This window comes from Microcaecilia unicolor, chromosome 14, assembly GCF_901765095.1.
Source record: "Microcaecilia unicolor chromosome 14, aMicUni1.1, whole genome shotgun sequence".
NCBI lineage: Eukaryota > Metazoa > Chordata > Amphibia > Gymnophiona > Siphonopidae > Microcaecilia > Microcaecilia unicolor.
The window spans coordinates 10,274,977-10,298,313 of NC_044044.1; the positions used below are offsets into that span (position 1 = coordinate 10,274,977).

At 46.3% G+C, this 23,337-nt stretch overlaps 1 protein-coding gene across 1 annotated transcript in view; it reads right to left on the bottom strand.

Moving 5' to 3' along the window:
• Positions 1-2,424: 2,424 nt before the first annotated feature.
• Positions 2,425-23,337, bottom strand: part of ZMYND15 (zinc finger MYND-type containing 15) — a 92,354-nt gene continuing 71,441 nt past the window's right edge. Inside the window, exons 11-13 of the mRNA XM_030187919.1 lie at positions 15,608-15,666; positions 14,497-14,657; positions 2,425-2,625 (exon numbers count right to left, since the gene is read on the bottom strand). Coding sequence (XP_030043779.1) covers positions 2,445-2,625; positions 14,497-14,657; positions 15,608-15,666 — 401 coding nt within the window. The 3' untranslated portion in view covers positions 2,425-2,444. The remainder of the gene's footprint in view (positions 2,626-14,496; positions 14,658-15,607; positions 15,667-23,337) is intronic.

The window sequence follows — 23,337 nt, forward strand, 5'->3', positions numbered from 1 at the left end:
TTTTATGAATGCTGACTCTGCTTCAGGCGTCCAAAGAAGTGGGTCCGATGCTGCCATTGGTGTGTCATACATTAGAGCCAACAAAGGTGCTGTAATGGCTGCATAATCAAGTATCCAGGACCTAGAAAAATTTGTCATTCCTAGGAAGGACATCATTTGTTTTTTTGTAATAGGTTTTGGTGCCTGTAATATGGCAATTTTAGGGTTTTCATCTAAATGCTTTCCTTCATGTGAAAGATTATATCCGAGATACCGCACAGTAGTTTGCCATAGCTGAAGTTTTGATTTGTTTACCTTATGGCCTTGGTCAGCTAAAAATTGAAGGAGACTGATAGTATCAAGCTTGCACTGCTCCTCAGTCTCTGAAACTATAAGAATTTCATCTACATAAAGTAGTGTCTGACTCCCTTGTGGTGGTTCAAATTTTGCTAGGTTTGCGGACATGATTTGTGAAAAAATGGTGGGTGATTCACAGTATCCTTGAGGAAGGCGAGTATAGGTATACCTCTTTCCTTCAAAGGTAAATGCAAACCAAAACCTACTCTGTGGATCAATTCGGATACTGAAAAAGGCATTAGTGATGTCTATGACTGAAAAGTATTTGTTTTGTGGTCTTAAGTCATTTAGCAAGGTGGATGGATCAGGTACAGTGGGTGCTCTCAGGATTACTGCCTTATTTACCGCTTGTAAATCTTGCACCATTCTCCATCCTTGGGAAGGAGGTGCTTTTTTTTATAGGGAACAAGGGAGTATTACAGGGTGAGTCTGAACATGGAATTAATACTCCTGTCTGTAAAAGGACTTTTATGACTGGTCGGATTCCATCCGCTGCTTCTGGTTTCAGGGTATACTGCTTTTGATAGGGCCTGAATGAGCTTTTTTGGGGTTATGTAAATCATCGGTGCATCTTTGATTGTACCGATATCAGTGCTTCCCTTGGACCATAAGGTGGAGGGGACCCCGGGCAACTCTACATCCTTGGGCTCATTCAGGTAGTACAGATGTCAGTCAAAGTTTTCAAGTAAGTCTTTCAGGTGTACCGTGGGCAGTGCCACCGTGGTCCATGACGTTAATTTTGACCAGTCACCTACTATGGGGTTAAATTGGAGTCCAGATTCTTCCAGGGGTTCCCAATTATCATTATGTACACAAGTAGTGACAAATCTGCCCACATCTATCCATTTAGCATGATGGGGTTTAGACAGGGAAACGTGTGGGGCATATCTTGATCTATAGAGATGGTTTTCCGACATGTCAGACAGTTGTACATGAGCTGCGCAAAAGCCTTTGTCATCCCAGTACAATTTCAAAATAGTTATTCGGCACTGTTTCAGCTTCAAAAAAACGGTCTCATACAAGGAATCAGGTTTTGATGTATGAGTATAGTAAGTAGTACAGTGCAAATCCTCAGGACACATGAATTCTACAGCTGTTGGTTTAACAAGGGTCTGTATTATCTGCACTAGTTCCCTATTTACAGAGGATGGGCCGTTCATGATTAGGTCCAGACTGTAGAAGTAAGTGAAGGGTTGCACAGCCTGTGTTATATACGTGTCTTCCTCAATTCTAAAAGCCTTTAAGCCCTTTTCGGTTGGCACTATGGCAATTCCTAAGCTGTGAAGAAGGTCTCTCCCTAATAAATTACATGGGCAGACTTTGGATACAATCACTTGGCATGTACTGCGTATACCACTCTCAGGCTCAAGAACCTCTATTAATTTAGATAGTGCTACCACCTGCATTCTTTACTATAATGGTCTCGGAGGATAAGGGAATTAATTTTGCATCATCAGATTTTACAACTGTGCGTCCAGCCCCAGTATCACACAGAAAAGTAATTTTTTTTTCTCGACCATGAGGGTTATCTGAGGCAAGGCATGACTTTCAAAGCAATTATTTATTTATTGCATTTGTATCCCACATTTTCCCACCTCTTTGCAGGCTTAATATGGGTCATTTCCACCCAAATTCTTTACTGCTAGGTCTATGGCTGGCAGTAAGGTCTCAGACCCAAAATGGACGCACGGCAGTTTTTATTTTGCCGCACATCCATTTTCGTCAAACGTTTTAAAAAGCCATTTTTTGTAGGTGCGCTGAAAAATAATTCTGCGCGCGCCCAAAACCAATGCCTACACTACCGCAGGCCACTGTTTACCGTAAAAGGACCCCTCAACCTCTCTCCCCTGTTTTATTCACACACCTTTTGTAAGATCTGTGGGATAGTGGCATCACAGTGATCCAAATGCAGCTTTTAGCGATTTTCATATGGGGAAGGTTGTTCCAAACCCAACATGAATAAATTTTAAATAAAAAAAATGGAGTGGTTGCCTGGGCAGATATCACTTAAGGCAATGTTTAATAACTGCTACTATTCATGGCATGGTAGGAGGGGGAGGGGGCGTGTGCTTTGGGAGCATTCCTCCTTCGATCTCCGTCTCTTCCTCTCACTTTCTTCGGTGGCAGTTACTGCGTTTTTGCTTCTTCTCTTTCTTCCGTCTCCGTGGCTCCGCCACTACTTCCTCCGTGGCTGAGGCAGCCACGTACTGGTGAGGCTGCTGGAACTGGTATCTAGAGCCTACTGCTGTGCATTTGTAAACCAGGTGGAAGACGAAAGCATTTGGGTACCTGAGGGATAAACAACAAAGTCAGAAATACAGAAGAGATGCAACACTCAAAACTGCTCTCTATTTTTTGCTGTTTTAGAAAAGAAAGTTGATGTTGATTGATGGAGTGATGGCACCATTTTATGGTAATTGCGTATATGCATTTTCCATAGGAGAAAAGAGAAAAGACTTACACTTGCCCTCAACTGATCTGATGAAGACAAAATAATGTGAAAAGATATCACCTACAACTTGATGGTATGTTGTCCTATAAAGAAGGCAATGATTATAAGGATTTAGGGGGGTCTTGCAGTAGAAATCAGCTGGTAGTAAGTGCCAAGATGCCCTTTATATTCCTATGGGCGTCTTGATGTTTACCTCCAGCTGATTTCTACCACGAGCTACAAATGCTACCGTGGCTTAGTAAAAGACCTCCTTAGGTAGCTATGGAGATAGGCAGCTAGATGCCCTAAAGTAAGACTGCACCACATCCTATGTACAGCAGTGGCTAAAAGTGGCACCCTGTCTAAAGAAACCGGTCAAAAAAAAACAGACAAAAATGTTCCCGACATAAAAGTCCCTGACAAAATAGACTCCTGACAAAAGGGCCTGAGAAAGTCCACGGCTTGTCACGTGAAAGTCCTGGCACCTGCCTATAGCTTGACTTCACTATCCACACTTGGTATCTAGTGAGAATCATAAATCTGCTTGACAAAATAATCCAGCTTGATTAAGGAGATTTCCCTGCCCTGTTTTGTGTACAGTCTATTTTGTCTTGGGTTTTTTTGGGGGGAGGGTTTTTTTTTGTCATGGTCTGTTTTGGTTTTACTCTGTTTTGTTGGGGTTATGTCGGGGTGCCGTTAAAAGTACATGCATATTTTCACAAACATGTCTTTTCGACCACTTAAAAAGTGTAGAAATAGTCTAGTGGTTAGAGTTGTAGGTGGGAACACAAGGTTCAAATTCCACTGATGTTATTTGTGATTTTAGCTCTCTCTGATTCCTGCTGTACAAATACAGGGGTTCTTTTAGTAATGTGTGCTTGCCGTGTGGGAAAATGCACTATCACGGAGAACCCTCAGGCATCCGACAGTAGTTTTGGCATCTGCGCATGCTTCCTACTTCGCATTTTTTAGCACTGGGGGCATGTATTGGGGGCGGTGAGTGCTAATCGGTTAACAAAGCTACATTGCTGCACACCAACTGATTTGCCAATGGTTAGCATGAGACCTCTTACCGCCTAGTAAATATGTGTCAGGAAGGGCTCCCATGCTAATGGCCACATGCTAACTTGGAAATTAACATGTGGCCATTAAATGAAGAAATGAAAACTTGTGAATAAGAAAATAAAGAGCTGAAAATCTAATCTTACTTACATATCTCTCACTGTGAAACATAAATAATTGAATTGAAATTTAAACTTAAATGGAGTAAAAAGACCTTTCTGAGCACACTACCAGAACCCTCATCCACACTCTTATCACCTCTCGCATAGACTATTGCAACTTGCTTCTCACAGGTCTCCCACTTAGCCATCTCTCTCCTCTTCAATCTGTTCAAAATTCTGCTGCACGACTAATATTCCGCCAGTGTCGTTTCCGCATACAGTTCAAACTCCTCTTATTGACCTATAAGTGCATTCACTCTGCAGCTCCTCAGTACTCTCATCTCTCCCTACATTCCTCCCCGGGAACTCCACTGGGTAAATCTCTCTTATCTGCATCCTTCTCCTCCACTGCTAACTCCAGACTCCGTTCCGTTTATCTTGCTGCACCATATGCCTGGAATAGAATTCCTGAGCCAGTATGTAAAGCTCCATCTCTGGCCGTCTTCAAATCTAAGCTAAAAGCCCACCTTTTTGATGCTGCTTTTAACTCCTAACCCTTATTCACTTTGTTCAGAACTCTTATTTTATCATCCTCACTTTAATATTCCCTTATCTCTTGTTTGTTCTGTCTGTCTGTCCTAATTAGATTGTAAGCTCTGTCGAGCATGTCTCTTCATGTTCAAGTGTACAGCGCTGCGTACGTCTAGTAGCGCTTTAGAAATGATAAGTAGTAGTAGTAGTAGATGTCTTGGCTTGGCAGCAAGTATAATATCTTAGTGCCTGCTCACCATAGACTTCAGTCTTATCAATGGTCAAAAATCCTCCAAATTTTCAATTTCTAATTCTGCTGTTGTGAACTCTTCATTGAATCTTTTTTCTTGTCACTTATTAAATTTTTATATACATATACAAAAACTTGCACTGTGGCTTATTCATTTTTCAACACAATCCTCAGCACTTATCTATAACAGTGCAATAACACCTCAGGTCTTTTCCCTCCATTTAAGTTTAAATTTGAGTTCAATTATTTATGTTTCACAGTGAGATATACGTAAATACGATTAGATTTTCAGCTCTTTCTTATTCACAAGTGATTTTCTTGCTGAAACGGTGTCTGGATTGATTTGAAAAATAAAAAATTAGCCATTTTACAGCCATGCTAAAAGTGGCCTCAGCACACAAGGAAACCCACGGGCTACTTATAGCACAGGCCAACCTTTTAGTGCAGCTTAGTACAAGGGCCCCTTAATTTATATTCTGTTTTATTTCCAGGGGTACCTAGTCCAAGATAGATCATAATGTTCTAAATGGCCAATCTGTAAAAATAGGCAAATAATAAAATAAAGAAAGATACATGAAACCCCCAATTTATTTTTTTTACATTTCTGGCAGATATTCAGTTGCAGTGGCTAGCATTTTTTTTTAAAAAGCTGACTGCCATGGGCAGAATTAGCCCAGATTTTCAGTGCTGGGCCATGTCCGGGCACCGACACTGAGTATTCAAGGTTAATTTATGTGTTGGCTGCTGGAGCTTATGCCGTGAGGCTGCCATGAGAGGTCATGGTGGCCATTTTGTAGAGGTAGCCACTAAGGGCAGGAGCAAGTGGGGTTCACTTCTGCTCCCACGGAACCACCAGGGACTTTAGGTAGGCCTGTGAGAGGGGATTATCTTGAGGAATGGGAGTAGGTATGAACAGGGTGGGGGAGGGTGGGAGAAAGGGCAATAGAAAGGGGGCTATGTGCTTCAGAGGGTAGGAGAGGGGATCAGAATCTGGAGGGGGGGGGGGGGGCTATGATGCGCTTCTGGGGGAGAGGGAGGAAGGCAGCTGGCAACTCTTCAGACTGGGACCCGGAAGTTAACCTGGCACTGGCCGATATTCAGATCTGTGCTTAGGCAACTCTCCACATAAAGTTAGGACAGACTTTTTTCTGTCCTAACTATATGTGGTTGCTCAGCCGCTAACCAGCTACGCTTCTGCTCTGCCCTAACTTTGCCCTCAGACTGCCCACAAAGTAGCTGGTTTTGGCATGGACAGTTAGAGAGGATTTTTAGCGGCACTATCCGTAAATGTCACTGAATATCCCCGGATAGCCCTGCACAAGCGATATAATGACCATGAGCCTCTCCTGACCATTCAAATTGCTTTGGACATTTAGCCCTTTATTCTTGCATGGAGAAACATTCTTTGTGTATAGATTACAGTCCACCCCGGTACAGTGTCTTCTCATCAACAGAAGTAAATTGAGAATGCAAAGAACCCAGAGAGCTGAGTAAACATGTAGAAAAACAAATAAACTAGATCACAGGTTTAGCTCCCCCAGTGTCCAGTATGGACCCCCAAACATCATGTGCATCTTATCTTTCAAAGCAGAATATGTTCCATAATAGCAGGATTGAACTGACAGTGATCTGGGCCCCCAGGCACTAAGGATCCTGGGCAACCGCTAATCTCCCATCCGACTGAGATTACTGGTTTTGCAACATTACTAAAGCTTACTTTAGACAAAAACCTAATGTAGAAATATACCTAGTTATTAAATCATGTTAGCAGTGCATCCAGGATATATATTTGGAAAGATCTGCATATTTTGCTTTCTACTTGCTGCTGAGGCTTTAGGGCAGTGGTTCTCAGCCTTTTTCAGTAATGACACATCAGATTAGTGGTGTAACCACAGGTGGGTCCGGGTGGGCACAGGTCCATCCACTTTGAGCTCAGGTCTACCCAGCAGTGGCACAGCTGGTTTGTGGCTGGCAGGGATCCTCAGCTGAAGACTCCCAGCCAGGGGCAGCCCAAGGCAATCTGCTGCCTGAGGCAGGGATGAGATGGCCCCCCGGCATTGTCCCCCCCCCCCCCCCCAAGTCCAACATCTTTCCACTCTCCCTGCCAACTATCTCCCCCCCACCCCACCCCAGCCAGAGTCTCGCATCTCCCTCCCTTCCTTCCTTAACTCACCCTCCCCTTTTAACTTTTTTTGTTGTTGTTGTTTTCAAAAGTAGGTGGCAGCAGTGATCCCCATACATTGCCCTGCTGCCGGCACCAGTGCTTCCTCTGAGGAAACAGGAAGTTACATCAGAGAGGCGGCCTGCAGTACCGAAGAGATGCTGGTGCCAGTGGCAGGGCAGCATACAGCATATAGGGATCGCTACCACCACCACCTTTAGAAAAACAAAAAAAGAAGGTAGGCTGGAGAGGGGAGTTGAGGAAGGAAGAGGGGGAAAATGCCGCTCCATAAAGAGTGCCGCCTGAGTTAGGGTTGCTACCAGGGCCGCCGAGAGACTGGACCGGGCCTGGGGCAAGGCCGCTCTCCCCATCCACCCCCCCCCCCCCCGAGGTCGCCGCCGCCACTCTCCACCCGCCCCCTCCGTCCGCCACAGGGCCGGGCCCCGCCCCCTGCATTGAAATCACAGTGCCTCTCACCTCCGTGTGAAAATGCTGCAGGCAGCAGCAGATTGCCTCCCTTCGGGCCTCCTTCCCTCCCTGTGTCTCGCCCTCGCGGAAGTTATGTCAGATGAGGGCGGGACACAGGGAGGGAAGGAGGCCCGAAGCGAGGCGATCTGCTGCTGCCTGCAGCGCTTTCACACGGAGGTGAGAGGCACTGTGATTTCAATGCAGGGGGCCCCGCCCGGTGGCAGACGGTCGACAACAGAGGGCGGGTGGGACTGCGGCGCCGGGTCCCCCTTGGAGGTCTGGGGAATTTTGTCCCCCCTGCCCCCCCCTCTTGGCGGCCCTGGTTGCTACTGCTCCCAGTGATCCAGCATTTCTTAACTTCACTCCTCCACCTGCTGGTACCTTTAAAATCCTTCAGTCCTGGGAAGTTGCATCAGAGGGAGGGCTCAGGGCCAGTGTGAGCAACCAGTATGAGTCACTGCTCGCTGCCGGCCGAGCTCTGGAGGATTTAAAAGGTACTGGGGGGGGGGGGGGCGGCCAAAGTGAGATACAGAAGCTGGTCTCAGGGGAGGGTGGGAGAAAGAAGGACTACAACGTCAATGACAGAAAAAACGACTTTTGTATTGCTGGTTTTAGGTGTCTGCCGGCATCTAGCCTGGCCATTGAAAAACCAGCAGGTCAGTCCAAAACTGGCCAGTTTACAACCGTAACTACAACTCCCACTCCACTTTGGGATGTAAGTTCAAAACCAGGACCGGCCAAAAGGTCCCAGCCTGGAGTTGGGTAGCTAGGCATCTCTGAGTGTGTATAGTTGGGCTGCCTTATATACTGCAATTGATAAGACATAATGGATTTCTCTGGGGACAGGCTTTTTCTTCTGCTCCTCATCATCATGTTTTTGTGGCTTAACTGCACTTCTATAGGCCTTAGCCTATAAGGTTGTGGGTTTGATTCCCAGGAAACCCTAGTAATTTGTGAGTTATGTATAGCTCCTCATCTCTCTTATCTCTACCTATACCCTTCCTCAAAGGTTCACTTGTCAGCTGTTATTCATATTTGTACCTAGACAATGATGTTTCCTTATCATCCCATTAGACCAGTCCAAATGAGCTTTGTCCACATACCAGCAGATGGAGGTACTGAACTGTTCCCATGACATGATAGGTAAAAAGGGCTGGTACAGGCTAGAATTCTTCAGTATTTCTCTACCTTCAGCAGATGGTGAGATTGAGTTGGTGAAGTGAGAATTAAGTGAGGTAGGCCCAACCTGCTGGGTTATAGTCCACAGCCTGTATTCCCAGGGCTTAGTCCTGCAGTTTGGGCCATGGGCTCCAGCTTGCTGGATTTGCTAGCCTTTGCAGGTGAGGGGGTGGCCTACATCACTTCCTCCCTCTTCTGTTGTTGGACAATGCAGCAGTGACAGTGTACATTAACAAACAGAAATAGAGAAAAATTTAGTTAGATGAAGACAATATGGCCTATCCAATCTGCCCATCCATGCCATCTACTCTCCCTATCACTCTCTTAGAAATCCTATGTACTTGTCCCAAGTTGTCTTGAATTCAGATACTGTTTTTGTCTCCACCACTTCCACTGGAGGCCGTTCCACGAATTCACCGCCCTTTTCATTTCCTCAGATTACTTCTGAATCTATCCTCTTTCACCTATGCCCCTTCATTGCAGAGCTTTCTTTCAATGGAAAGAGACTCACCTCCTGTGCATTTATGCCACATAGGTATTTAAATATCTCTGTCGTATCTCCCTTCTCCCACCTTTCTTCCACAGTATACATATTGAGATCTTTAAGCCTGTCCCCATATGCTTTATGACAAAGACTACTGACCATTTTAGCAGCTAACCTTTGAACTGACTCCATTGGCTTCTGGTGTCTTATTGCATTCCCTTTAAGATTCTTATGATTGTGCATCAGGTTTTCCAAGAAAGCAAACAGGCAGGCGATCCACAAAATCCAAGATAAGCAACAAAACAGCAGACCGATGAGAAATGTCCAAAATCAAAATTTATTCACCACAACAAGGTTAAAAGCAATAATTAACTAAAAGCCCGACACGGCCTTGCTTCACCCTATCAAGGGCTACATCAGGGGCTATTGAAAACCCAAAAGGTGTTGTTCCAATATATCGCCTATTAGTTGAAAGCATTGTCCATGAAATACAACCAGGACTGAATTGCTAGCTTCTTCCAACCAAGCAACTTTTCTGTATCCTACAGTCTGTAGTTTTGCAAACAAGTGTGACTCATGATCAGCAGTCAGTGTGAAGGAACCATGTTGCACCCCCAGTGGCCATTTATCTTTTTGAATATCGGGCCCATAGATCCTTGAAGGGAGAGGTGCCGTTTATATGTTTGATGCCTCCATTATGCACCATTTGTCACTAAAATTCCCAATTATTTTAGTGATGATGCCTTACATAGTTTAATTCGTGCTTTTCTTACCTCGTGTTTGGATTATTGTAATGTTATTTATGCCAGTCTTCCTCATGCTTCAATTATACTCCTACAGACTCGCCACAATACAACCACCCACTTCCTATGCAAGTCTTGTAAGTTTGATTCCGTTACTCTGCTGCTGATATACACTTAGCAATGTTGTTTTGCCCTAGGATCCATTCTGCATGCTTAGATCGATCAATGAACACCACTGTCTTCTCCTTCAAAAGCCAGATGGCATAACGCTTCTTTCTTTCTGGTGCCAACCCTTTGGAATAATTTGCCCATTGCTTTACATGCAGAATGATGTCTTACTAAATGTAACGTCGTTCTATACAAACCCCATTTTTTTCAAATACCATTTGGGACTGGTGGAAGGGGGGTTGTTTTGACATGTCATCTGCATGCATTCTATCCGTTTGATCTCTGAATTCTCTATCTGAACTGTGTGTGACTTCAGTCCTACATTGTTTTGTAGTTCCTTTCTGAATTTCTTTTATAATTTGCCATTGGAAACTGCTTTGATTTCTGTGCCAGAAAAAGTGATATATCACAAACACAAACATAAAATTGTGGTTGCAAAATTAAAGTCCTTGGTCTCCGGTTGGGGCCTGGATCCGGTGCCAGTGCATACTGGGCGTGACCGTGAGCCCAAAAAAACCAGAAGCACCAGGAGCGATGTGGAAACAAATTAGGCCACACTGGACTCCTCCGCCTTTTCTTGGAGGCTGAGCACCCGTGAGTTCTGATGCCTGCTCTGATTCTTGAGATCTTCCTAGCTCTCATCTAGAGATTTACAGCACCGCTTCAGATGATTGATCCATTGATCATTGGTTCATGGATTTGATATGCCACCTTTCCACAGTACAACCAAAGCGGTTTACGCATATTACGTGCAGGTAAGAGCACCCTCAAGATCGCCAATGCGGCCTTCTGCGCCCTTGATGTGCTCCTCGTGCTCTTGCACTATGGAGTCCAACTGAGCCACCTTATCCACCACAATGCTGAGGTTTGAATCCAGACTCTTAGAGGCTCTTTTACTAAAACTTAGTGTGTGCTAACAGAATTAGTGCTCTCTAAATACTAAGAAGCCTATTGGTATAAGTGGGTTTATTAGCATTTAGCATGCTAAGCCTTAGTAAAAGTGCACCTTAGTGATTTTGCCTATGAAGTGGTCTAACAGGTGACAAATAAAGTCAGTGTATTCTGCTGGCACATCTAGGCCTGTGCAGTCCTCAGCTCATGCTGCAATCACCTCTACAGGGCCTACCTCATGCTTAATAGTTGAGTCTGCCTCATCCCTATTTTTTGATGTACCACCCTTCTCAGCCCACATCTTAGTAATAGGCATGAGAAAATTGTTGCTCTGAAGAAATTGTAATAGAAAAAGGAATCTGCTTGGGAGAAGTGGGAGCTCTACCAAAAGTCCTGCTACCTCATCTATGGCTTCACATGGCCCCCCAAAAGCCCAATTTTGGATATATTTATGTTTATTTAAAACTTGACATACTGCCTTTTCTAATAAAAGGCCAAGGTGGTTTACAAAATGTATAAGTGATAAAACTAAAGGAAATCCATTAAAAATAGGAAAGAATGCATTAATTCAAAGGACATAACAACAACATAAAATTAAGACACAGTGGCCCTAGGACATGCTTGTCCAACTTATGGCCCGTGGGCCAGAACCTGGCCCACCAAGTGCTATTTCTGGCCCTTTGAAGCTTGGCAAATTCTTGTGATGCTTAAAGCAGGATCCCTGCTTCTCTTCTGTGACTAGGCAGTCTGTAAGCATAAGCCACGCAGTGCTAGAAGTTTGGGTTGATCTCTTGGTTTCAAGTCTCATGAGACTTGAAACCACAAGATCAACTGAGACTTCTGGCACTACATGGCTCAATCTTGCAGAGAGCCAAGTCGTGATGGGGAAGCAAGAATCTCACTGTTCCTTCTGCAGCTGAAGCCAGGTGAAGGAAAAGAAATTGGATGAAGGCTGGTGTGGGGGTGGGGTTACATAAGCAAGAGTGAGACTGAATGAAGGCTGGTTGGGGGGGGGGTTACATGTGCGAGAGTGAGAGTGGTGAAGGCTGGTTGGGTGAGTTACTAGAGCGAGAGTGAGACTGGGTTAAGGTTTGTGGGGGGGATGGGGTTCAAGAGCGACTGGGTAAAGGCTGGTGGGGGGTTACAAGAGCAAGACTGGTTGAAGGCTGGGGAGGGGATGATGCACTGTCCAATTTTGCTACTATTTGATGAAACATGTGACAAATTATGTAGGTGTGTGTTTTGGCCCTCTGAGTGTTACAAAATAAGAAATGTGGCCCCCGATGGAAAAAGGTTGGACAAGCCTGCTCTAGGAGACTATATAGGCCATGCACAGCACATCTAAGTAATTGTGAGATTAAAAGCAAGCTGAACATAATATGTTTTTAGTAAAGTCTTGAATTTGGGCAGGGAAAGCTCTGCCCTAATGTTAGGGGGAAGATTATTCCAGAGGCAATGTGACAAGTAAAAAAATGCAGAAGATCTAGTAGACTCATAATGAGCATTATTTGGAGCTGACAGAACCAAACGATTAGCATCGAGAGATCTGTTGGTGTATATAGAATACTAAGGAATCCAGGTAAAGGGGGCTTCTAAGATGTACAACTTTGTCAATAATAAACAAAATTTTGAACTGGATTTGGTGTTTTATTGGTAACCAATGGAGTAACATGGTCGTACTTCTTTGCTCCAAATAGTAAATATGCTGCTGAATTCTGGAAGGTTCGTAAACGACAAAGATGATATTGAGAAATACCAGCATACGTAACATTACAATAGTCTAATCTAGAAATAATGAATGCATGAATCAAGGTATGAAGATATCTGAAATCCAGAAATTTTCTAACAAAATGGAGACAATGGATCCAAAAGAAACCCCTTTTTGACAACCTGTGAGACTTGGAGAGCAAAGGAAAGTTGAGAATCTATTATTATACCTTAGTATCGAAAAAAACTCTACAGTAGGCAAATGGAAGGTTAAATAGAATAGGAATTAATACTGGCTTTTGATGAAATCCAGTAATCCAACACTGCTGTTTTTCATTTATTTAGAATTAGTTTATGAGACAAAAGCTAGTTGGATGGGGTTTCAAGGGCAGCTTGCAAGGGATCTAGTTAGGTCAGAAAATGAATATTTACATTCATGTATTTAAAAAACCATGACAGCTTGCTGAAGATAGACAGGGCAATTCTATTTATTTATTTGTTGCATTTGTATCCCACATTTTCCCATCTATTTGCAGGCTCAATGTGGCTTACATAATGCCGGAGTGACAGTCGCCACTTCCGGATCTGAAAAGTACAGAGTGGTATAGCATGTACATTATAAGGTAGATTACAAAGTGATATTGCATTAATGTTCATGGATGATAGAGTGATTTACATTATGCCGTAATGGCGGTCACCATTTCCGGATCTGAGAAATAGAAAGTGGTATAGCATTGTTATTCGTAGATGATAGCATAAATTACAAGGTGGTATTGCATTAAAGTTCATAGATGATAGAGTAAAGTATAACTGTATAACTGGTTGTGTGCAGTTATGTCCATCTTGTGCGCATAAATGGCGCCTTCATTGGTGCTTGTGTTTGCAAGCGCACTACGCACTCTTCCAAAAGGTATCACAGAAGTGCTATGGTATGTAATTGCAAGGAGGCAGAGCATGGGCAGGCTATGGGTGTGGTGCCAAGTGTAACATGCATGCAACATATAGAATACTATTAGTTACGTGCATTGTATGGCACGCTTAGGTGTAGCAACTTACACTAGCCAATGACCTGGCATAAGTGGTTGTGCCAAAGCAGCTCTATAATGGCTTAAGGGTGCCCGGATGCTGTTATAGAATTGGCATTCAGTGTGTACCATTGTGGTTGGGGGTGGGGTTTACTAGAGTGAAAGTGCCTTTTAGTATTGTAGAAAGCAGGCCCACTAAGAGGGGAGGGTGGGGCGTGGCAGGGTTCCTCTGTGCTCAGCCTCCAAGGGATGGGCCGCAGCATCGATCAAAAGAGAAGGGAGGCTTCCGGTGGCAGGCAGAAGGCTGACTCAGTCTCCTGCTCCTGTGCTGGGTTATCTCTTTAATTCTGCTCTGCCAACATGGGTCCTTCTTCCTGCCATGTCCCGCCTCCTGTGAAGTAATTTCCTGTTTCCGCAAAAGTGGGATGCGGTAGGAAGAAGGACCTGTGGCTGGAGAGCAGAATTAACACAATAACCAGGCACAGTAGCAGGAGACCAAGTCAGCCTTCTGCCTGCCACTGGAAGCCTCTCTATACACCTGGAAAAGCAGCAGGGGGCCCAGCACAGGACAGGAGCAAAAATGGTACGATGGCAGGGGGCAGCAGCAGGCCCTTAAGATTGTTTGCCCTGGGCTCAGCTTTGTCTTTCTGCGGTTCTGGCAGAAAATACACATGTATTCGGTAGTATGCACAGCAGAAGAAGCCATTTGCTGTTTCAGACTAAGCCAATTCACTTGCAGGTTTTTTAGGACTTTGTCCCACTTTTACCTAGAACAGCTATAGAGTATTTCAACAGATAAAGACCATAAGGCTCTCCTGAAGTCTAGTCATCCTCACTTTCTGCTCAGCAAAATTTATTTTTAAGGCAAATGCATGTAGAATGATCTATATACTTCTGTAGAACACTCATGAGAAGCATCCCATCCTCCCCCTCTCCCACCATGCCCCTGGGGTACCTACCATGGCATACAGTTGTCAATCCCAATGATGCGCAATGGGGAGCGGAAAGGATTAATAATCGCTGTGCTCACACTGCCGCCTGTGGCCATACTGGCAATCTGTCCATCAATGGCGCAGCTATACTCACTGCACTCTGTAAAGTAAGCTGGTACCCGAAGAGACTGCAGGCAAGTGGGCATGCCAGAAAGAGACAAAGAAAAGTAATAACAGTAACATAGTAAATGATGGCAGATAAAGATCTGTATGGTCCATCCAGTCTGCCCAACAAGAAAACTCATTTTACATGGTATGTGATACTTTATATGTATACCCGAGTTTGATTTGTCCTTGCCATTCTCGGGGCACAGACTGTAGAAGTCTGCCCAGCACTGTTCTTGTACTAAAAGTTCTAAAGCTAACATCGAAGCCCCTTAAAATTTACACTCCAGCCCATCCATATCTATTCAGTCATGATCAGGGCGTAGACTGTAGAAGTCTGTCCAGCACTGGTTTTGCCACCGAATCTCCACTAAGATTCCGTGGAAAGAAAGAGAGACAGACAAAGACAGAAAGCAACCATACTGAACCAGGGCAATCAGAGTCTTTTTAAAAAGCCATCCACTGCGGCTGAATTATATCCAGATACTCAGCATCAGTATCCGGATAGTGGGTGGTCCTGAATATCCAGATTCAGAGCCAGCTCCTGGCAGTATCCAGATACTGGCAATATTCAGCCTGGTATCCAATAGATAACTAGTTTAATTGAGGGTAGCCATTTTGCTGTCCTTGCTTTATTTGGATAGTTATGGTCTGAGATGATTTTCAGCAGCATTATTTGGATAATGCCTACAGAAAATCTGGGGATTGCCCTGGTCAGTGCTACTCATCCAGGAAGCATACATAGCTTTGAATATTGTTCGCAATATCATTAACACGTTGTGCATATTTTCACTGTCCCTCCCAACTTGGACTCATGTCATCTCGCAAGGAAATATGGATTCCTGCATAAACTTTGGTGAACACCTTTCCCTTTTTCGCTTGCTCTCCCTGGGCTGTAATGCTTGAATTGCCCTCCTACCTCCTAAACACCAGACTAAAGGAAGGAGTGGAATAAGGTTATGTGATGCCATACCTGCAATCGAGGGAGGGAGCTCAGCCAGCTATCCTTCAGGCCAAAGCCAGCATTAAAACCTGTGATTAACAGCAGAGAGGAATCACATGTTACTGTCCTCTTGTTAACCATTTCCATACCTGTGGCTGCTTTGGGATGCTAGATGAAATCAGCTGTATTTACTGGATGCAGAGAAGTCATTTTTTTCCTGACACAGATACTATGGAGTGGGAATGGATGGGGAAGCTTGGTCTGATGTTAGCAGCAGCTGTATTAACCTGTTGTAAGAAGGTTCAGAGTGGGTGCATCTCAAACATTTATTTGTGCTCCTGTTCGGTGACCCAGGACAATATTAATATTAACAGAACCTTGTAAAAGTCTTCATACCCTTGGACATTTTTCACATTCTGCTGTTTAAAAAATACATTTCAAAATGCATTAAAGTAGGCGTTTGTTTCATTGATCTACACAAAATACCTATCGCTTTCAGCAAGAAAGAACAATTAAGGAATTTTAAAAAATGAGAATGCAAAACCTAACAGTCTTGATTACATAAATTTACACCTCTCTAATTCTTTTAAAGTAATCTTGGGCCTCACAGTGATCTTGCTCTGCAGTTTTGTTTTCAAAATAGCTCTTTATTTCAGGGCTTACATGAGTCAATGACATTGATTCTTGTGCAGAAGAGATTCAGAAACAACAAACTGGTGAGCAGCCAACACATACATACAGTATTTCCTCTTCCAATTAAGAAGTGTTATAATGCTTTGGTTAAGGAGTCCATATGTGCTCAAACCTAGCAGTCCTTCCTTTGACTGTGTGGGCAAGATGTTCCACGAGAGTGAAACATCTAGTCTACGGTTGCCAGTAGACCTGCCAAAAGTCCCTTTCCAAAAGGTACCAATAATAAATTGCACTGCAAGAGGAAGTGACATCACCCACTCTGACAGAAGCTTAGAGTCCTGAATTTGCTTCTCCTCATAATCAAACTCCACTGGTGAGGATAAACAGGACTAGAGGTGGCTTTTTGTGGCAGAAGACTCATTAGTATTGGTAGGAAAAGATGGGGCTTAAAGATGGCCCGTGGTCCTCCACTCATCCATCAACAAAGGTTAAAGCATGCACCATCCTTGGGCAGAATGGCCTCTGCAGAATCTGATGGTGAGATGCTGTAAGACATCTTAGCCCATATAGAGGAGGTTAAAGAGCTGAAGCATGAGTTTGCATATAAGACTGGTGAATTCAGAATGATGATAGAGAATATTTCAGCAAAGAGAGAAAATATTCATCACAACCTCCATGAGTTGGGTGCAAGAGTGGAGGAGATGGAGTCTAAGATAGAGTATGTAGAGACATTGATAACACTCAAAGGGAGAGTAAATTACCAGAGGAAGGAACAGCAGGAGCTTTGGTATAAATTAAATTACATAGAGAACCACAGAAGGAGAAATATGAGATTTTGAGTGGTGTCTCTCTCTCCTTCTCTGCACATATTCAACAGACTGCTAAAACCTGTCATTTCTTTCTCTATAATATCACCAAAATTCATCCTTTCCTTTCTGATCACACTACCAGAACCCTTATCCACACTCTTATCACCTCTCGCTTAGACTATTGCAACTTCTCACAGGTCTCCCACTAAGCCATCTCTTTCCCCTGCAATCTGTTCAACGTTCTGCTGCATGACTTATATTCCACCAGTGTTGCTATGCTCATATTAGCCCTCTCCTCAAGTTACTTCATTGGCTCCCTATCCATTTCCGCATACAGTTCAAACTCCTCTTATTGACTTTCAAGTGCATTCACTCTGCAGCTCCTCAGTACCTCTCCACTCTCATTTCTCCCTACATTCCTCTCCGGGAACTCCATTCACTGGGTAAATCTAGCCGCACCCTTCTCCTCCACTGCTAACACCAGATTCCGTTCCTTTTATCTTGCTGCACCAAATGCCTGGAATAGACTTTCTGAGCTGGTGGTACGTCAAGCTCCATCTCTGGCTGTCTTCAAATCTAGGCTAAAAGCCCACCTTTTTAATGCTGCTTTTAACTTCTAACGCTTACTCACTTGTTCAGTATCCACCTTAGTAATTCCCTTATCCCTTATTTGTCCTGTTTGTCCATCCATCCGTCCTAATTAGATTGTAAGCTCTGTCAAGCAGGGACTATCTCTTCATGTCCAGCGTACAGTGTTGCGTACGTCTAGTAGCACTACAGAAATGATAAGTAGTAGGTAGCTGGGGAGCAAGAGTATGTGGAGGTGGTGGTGTGGACACTGTGCCAAGAGTTGCTAGGAGAAGACATGGCATGGGAATACGTGGAAGCAGTTGAGATAGAAAGAGCACATAGAGCCTTGAGGAAGCCCCCTAACAACAAACCAAGGGACATAATGGTGAGGTTTCCTTAAATATAAGGATGCACTCAATTCTTCATCTTTCCTACCAGTTGATTTGTTCTTGTTACTGGAATTCTGGACTGTACCTTACTCCTCCACTCTCATACTTTCAGGGTAATATGTATTGCCCTATCATAACCTGTAACCTGTCCCCCAACTCTACTCCAGATGTTTCTTTTCTAATCCCAATTGTACCTTCACATATTAAATTTTGTAAACCATCTTGATTGGTTTGTAACAACCAAGAAGAAGTTATATAAAGTTTTATAAATAACTAGTAAAACTTGCGGCAATGAAACGGGCGCTAGCACGGTTTCCTTCCGGACCTCCCCCCTCCCTACTCACCCTGTTGGCGTTCGTCCGCCATTGTTGCGGACCTCGGCACGCCACCTTTAATCTGCTGACATTGCTCCGCCCTCGACGTCATCACGTTTGACGCGAAGGCGGGGCCCCAACACAGTGTTTTCGGTGGCTTCACCACCACGAAGGCTTCGAACCGGAAGGAAGTGCCCAGAGGACCTGACAGTGACGTCAGTGTCCTCAGAACGTTGAGGGTGAGTTTTATTATATAGGATAAATAAGGGATTAATTAAATATAATGACATGCAAAACTTACAGAATATTATGTTATGTTCTAAATTGTCATATTTAGGTGCTTCCACTTACATCTGCCAATTTACCCTTGTATTTCATAATAGAACCTTCGCCCCTAGTGGCAGAGCCGACCCTGGTCATGACGCAAAAAGTGTTCCACATTTTTAACGGAATCAAAGATTGATGTGATATCCCAAAAGGTTATAGTATATTGGACTTTCAGTGCTGCTGAAAAGCCCTGGCAAAAGTTGATGTGCCAATTCTGCATCTTCATTTCTCACATAATGTCGCGGCTCTGATGTCACTCCGGTGTTGGTGAGCTCTCGAGTCTTCCCGAGCCCCACTAGGGCCAGGAAATCACCGAGCACCCCGAATCTTCACCCGCGGCGACCGCCGTTCACCGAGGGTTGAGCCCTCAGCTGCGGGCGGCCAGCAGGACTGCTGGAACCGCGGGGTGACGGCTGGCCTGGCTGGATGTGGGTACAGAGTCCTTGGTGAGCGTGGCTTAGCCGGGCGGCTAGCTGAGCACGGGGAACGGACACAGTCTTTATTGGCAATAGCCAGCAGGATGGCTAGCTGGCACGAGGAACAAACACAGTCATCACTGGAAATAGCTAGCAGGACGGCTAGTTGACACGAGGAACAAACACAGTCTTCACTGGAAATTGCTAGCAGGACGGCTAGCTGGCACGAGGAACAAACACCGTCTTCACTGGAAAGAGCTAGCAGGATGGCTAGCTGACACGAGGAACAAACACAGTCTTTACTGGAAATAGCTAGCAGGACGGCTAGCTGGCATGAGGAACAAACACAGTCTTTACTGGAAATAGCTAGCAGGACGGCTAGCTGGCACGAGGAACAAACACAGTCTTCACTGAAAATAGCTAGCAGGACGGCTAGCTGGCACGAGGAACAAACACAGTCTTTACTGGAAATAGCTAGCAGGACGGCTAGCTGGCACGAGGAACAAACACAGTCTTTACTGGAAATAGCTAGCAGGACGGCTAGCTGGCACGAGGAACAAACACAGTCTTCACTGAAAATAGCTAGCAGGACGGCTAGCTGGCACGAGGAACAAACACAGTCTTTACTGGAAATAGCTAGCAGGACGGCTAGCTGGCACGAGGAACAAACACAGGCTTGGAATGTGGCTTCAAACAACAAAACGGAAGCACTGGACCCCTTCCGTGTTTCTGTTTAAATCCCCCGCTCATCCTGGCTGGGGAACCGCTGGAACCAATCCTCTTCGCCCAGGCTGGCAGCGGGGGCCCGGATTGGTCCTCCCGTCCGATGGGCGGAGTTCCTACGCGGATGCGCCAATCCGGCGCAAGTGGGCGGAGCCTCCTCGCTGGTCCCGCTGTAGCGAGGAGGACGACGACGCCGGCGCCGCCATCTTGGCCGGCGGATCTCCTTCTCCGAGGCCGGCGCTTGCTCTTCTGGATCGCCGGCCTCGGAGCAGCCTGCAGTCGCGGCGATCCCCGTGGCAGCCTTCCCCCGCCGCCCCGCATCCCACGGGCGCCCCAGCCTCTCGCTCCGGCCCGCGGACCGCCAGGTAAGGGCCCGGAACGGGACAGTATCTTCCCCGGATGACCCCTTCTCCCGGGGCCCGGGTTTGGACGGATATCGGGCGTGGAAGGCTTTGACCAATTCTGGGGCATGAACATTAGCCACGGGTTCCCAGGAATTGTCTTCGGGGCCAAAAGATTTCCATGATAACAAATAATGCAGTCTTCCCCGCCGCCACTTTGAGTCGAGAATTTCTCCTACCTCGTACTCCGGGTCCGGGGCCACCTGGAGATCTTCTTCTTGGGCCGGGGGCGGGTGCCACCCGGACCCCCGGAACCGCTTCAATAACGAGATATGGAAGGCGTTATGCACTCGTAGGGTGCCGGGTAACCGCAACCGATACGTTACTGGCCCAATTCATTCTTGGATTGCATATGGTCCCGCATATCGAGGTCCCAATCTTCGGGAAGAACCTCGGAATCTCAGATGTTTCGTGCTTAACCATACCTTCTGTCCTGGTTGGAGCACGGGGGCGGGCCGCCGATGGCGGTCAGCAAAGATCTTGTCCTTGGTCGCGGTCTTCTGTAATTGTTCCCTAGCCATCTTCCAGACCTTTTGTAGGTCGGCTACGACTTGGTCCCCCGCCGGGGTTATGGCGGTAGCCGGGAACGGCCCTGGAAGCCGAGGATGTCGTCCATATACCAGGAAGAACGGAGACTGCCCTGAGGACGAGTGGTCACTTTGGTTATAGGCGAACTCGGCCCAGGGAAGTAGAGAAACCCAGTTATCTTGTCGTTGGTTGACAAAAGCTCGTAAGAATCCTTTCAAGGTTTGATTAATCCTCTCAACCATGCCGTTGGTTTGAGGATGGTAAGCGGATGAAAAATGGTTCTCCACCCCCAAGGCCGTGCACAAAGTTCTCCAGAAGCGGGAGGTAAATTGGGGTCCTCGGTCACTGATGATCCGAGTGGGTAGTCCATGTAGTCGAAAAATGTGGTGAATGAAAGCTTGAGCTAGAGAGGCGGCCGACAGGAGGTTCGCGAATGGAACAAAGTGAGCCATTTTAGAGAACCGATCTATCACAACCCAGATCACGGTATGATCCTGGGAGCGAGGTAAGTCAGTGATAAAGTCCATGGATATCTCCGACCAGGGACTGGTCGGCACGGGCAGTGGCTGTAGGTCTCCCACGGGGGGTCCTCCTACTGGCTTGGTTCGGGCACATACCGGGCACGAGGTAACAAACTGGAGGATGTCTCGTCTCATCTGTGGCCATCGATAATGTCGTGTGATGAATCGGAGTGTCTTTTGGTACCCGAAGTGCCCGGCCCATCTAGACGAGTGCCCCCATTGCAGAACCTCTTTCCGATCGGCGGCCGCCACGAATTTCTGGATCGGTGCAACCTCCCCTGTGGCCGCACTGAGACAAGCGGGGTCTAACATCGGATGAGTCTCCTTAGTCTCTTCTGGTACCTCAAAGGCCCGGGAGAGCGCATCTGCCAGGGTATTCTGGGAGGCCGCCCGGAACACTAATTGAAAATGAAACCTGGCAAAGAATAATGACCACCGAGCCTGTCGGGGATTCAACCGCTGAGCCTCTTGGAGGTATAGGAGGTTCTTATGATCAGTGATGACCGTGAACCGGTGTTCCGCTCCTTCCAGCAAGTGTCTCCACTCCTGCAGTGCTAGTTTCAAAGCCAAGAGTTCTCTATCCCCTACCGTATAATTCCGCTCGGCTGGGGAGAATTTACGTGAAAAGAAGGAGCACGGTTGGCGCCGGCCTTCGGGGTTGATTTGAGAAATGACCGCCCCGGCCCCTAGGGCGGACGCGTCCACCTCTACAATGAAAGGTTTCTCAGGGTCGGGGGTCAACAGAATAGACGCGGACTCAAAAGCCTCTTTTACCAGATGAAAAGCCGCTTGCGCCTCTGGCGGCCAATCCCTAACCCTCGCGTTCTTGTGGGTGAGCGCCGTCAACGGGGTTGTCAACCGGGAGTACTGGGGAATAAATTGGCGATAGTAATTGGCGAAGCCCAGGAATCGTTGTAAGGCCTTCAGGCCCTTCGGTTGAGGCCACTCTCGAATGGCTTGGAGCTTGTCTGGCTCCATCTGTAACCCCCCTGGAAGCAGGATATGCCCTAAAAAGGGTAAGGATCGCTGATGGAAAGCGCACTTACTCAGCTTAGCAAATAGATGGGCTTGACGTAGGCGGTGCAGCACTGCACGAACATGGCCCGGATGCTCCAGGGGGTCCTTAGAGTAAACTAGGATATCGTCCAAATATACAATCACCGTGGAATTTAGCAAATCCTCTAGTACACAATTGATAAGGCGTTGAAACACCGCAGGGGCATTGCAGAGACCGAACGGCATCACCCGATATTCAAAATGTCCCTCGTGGGTGTTGAAAGCCGTTTTCCATTCGTCCCCGGGCCGGATTCTTACTAGATTGTAGGCCCCCCGCAAATCTAACTTCGTGAAGATCTGAGCTCCTTGCAGTCTGTCCAAGAGCTCGGGAATGAGCGGCAGCGGGAACCGATCCTTCACGGTGATGGCATTTAATCCCCGATAGTCAATGCAAGGTCTCAGCGACCCATCCTTCTTGGTAACGAAAAAGAACCCTGCCCCGGCTGGGGATGTAGACGGCTGAATGAACCCTTTCCGTAGGTTCTCATGGATGTATTCTCGCATTGCCTTGAACTCTCCTCGGGACAGTTTGTACAGTCGGCCCCGTGGGGGTACCGTATCAGTCTTCAAATTGATAGCACAGTCAAAAGACCTATGCGGCGGTAGTACCTCCGCCTCCTTGGGATTAAACACATCTGCAAAGTCTCTATAATCCATAGGCAAGGAGCCCAGTTCACCCGGTCCCTCCTCGGGCAACGTATTTAAGGCCGGACAGCTGCCAGCCCGACCCTTACAACAGGTCTCTTGACAGGAATTACCCCACGCTTGAATTCCTCCCCCGGCCCAGTCGATAACCGGGTTGTGGTATCGTAACCATGGCAGTCCCAGAACCACAGGGTGGATGGTCCGGGATAATACTAAGAATTCGGCTTCCTCCCGATGGTTCTCCCCCACTTGCAGTCCCAACATTGGAGTAATCTCAGTGACCGGCTGGGGAAGGGTAGTTCCTTGGATGGAGGTTATCCGCAGCATCGGCCTCCGGGGGAGCGTGGGCCAGCCCATTTGCTGCAGCAGTTCGAGCCCAATAAAATTGCCCCCTGACCCCGAGTCCACCAGGGCTCGGGTCTGAACCG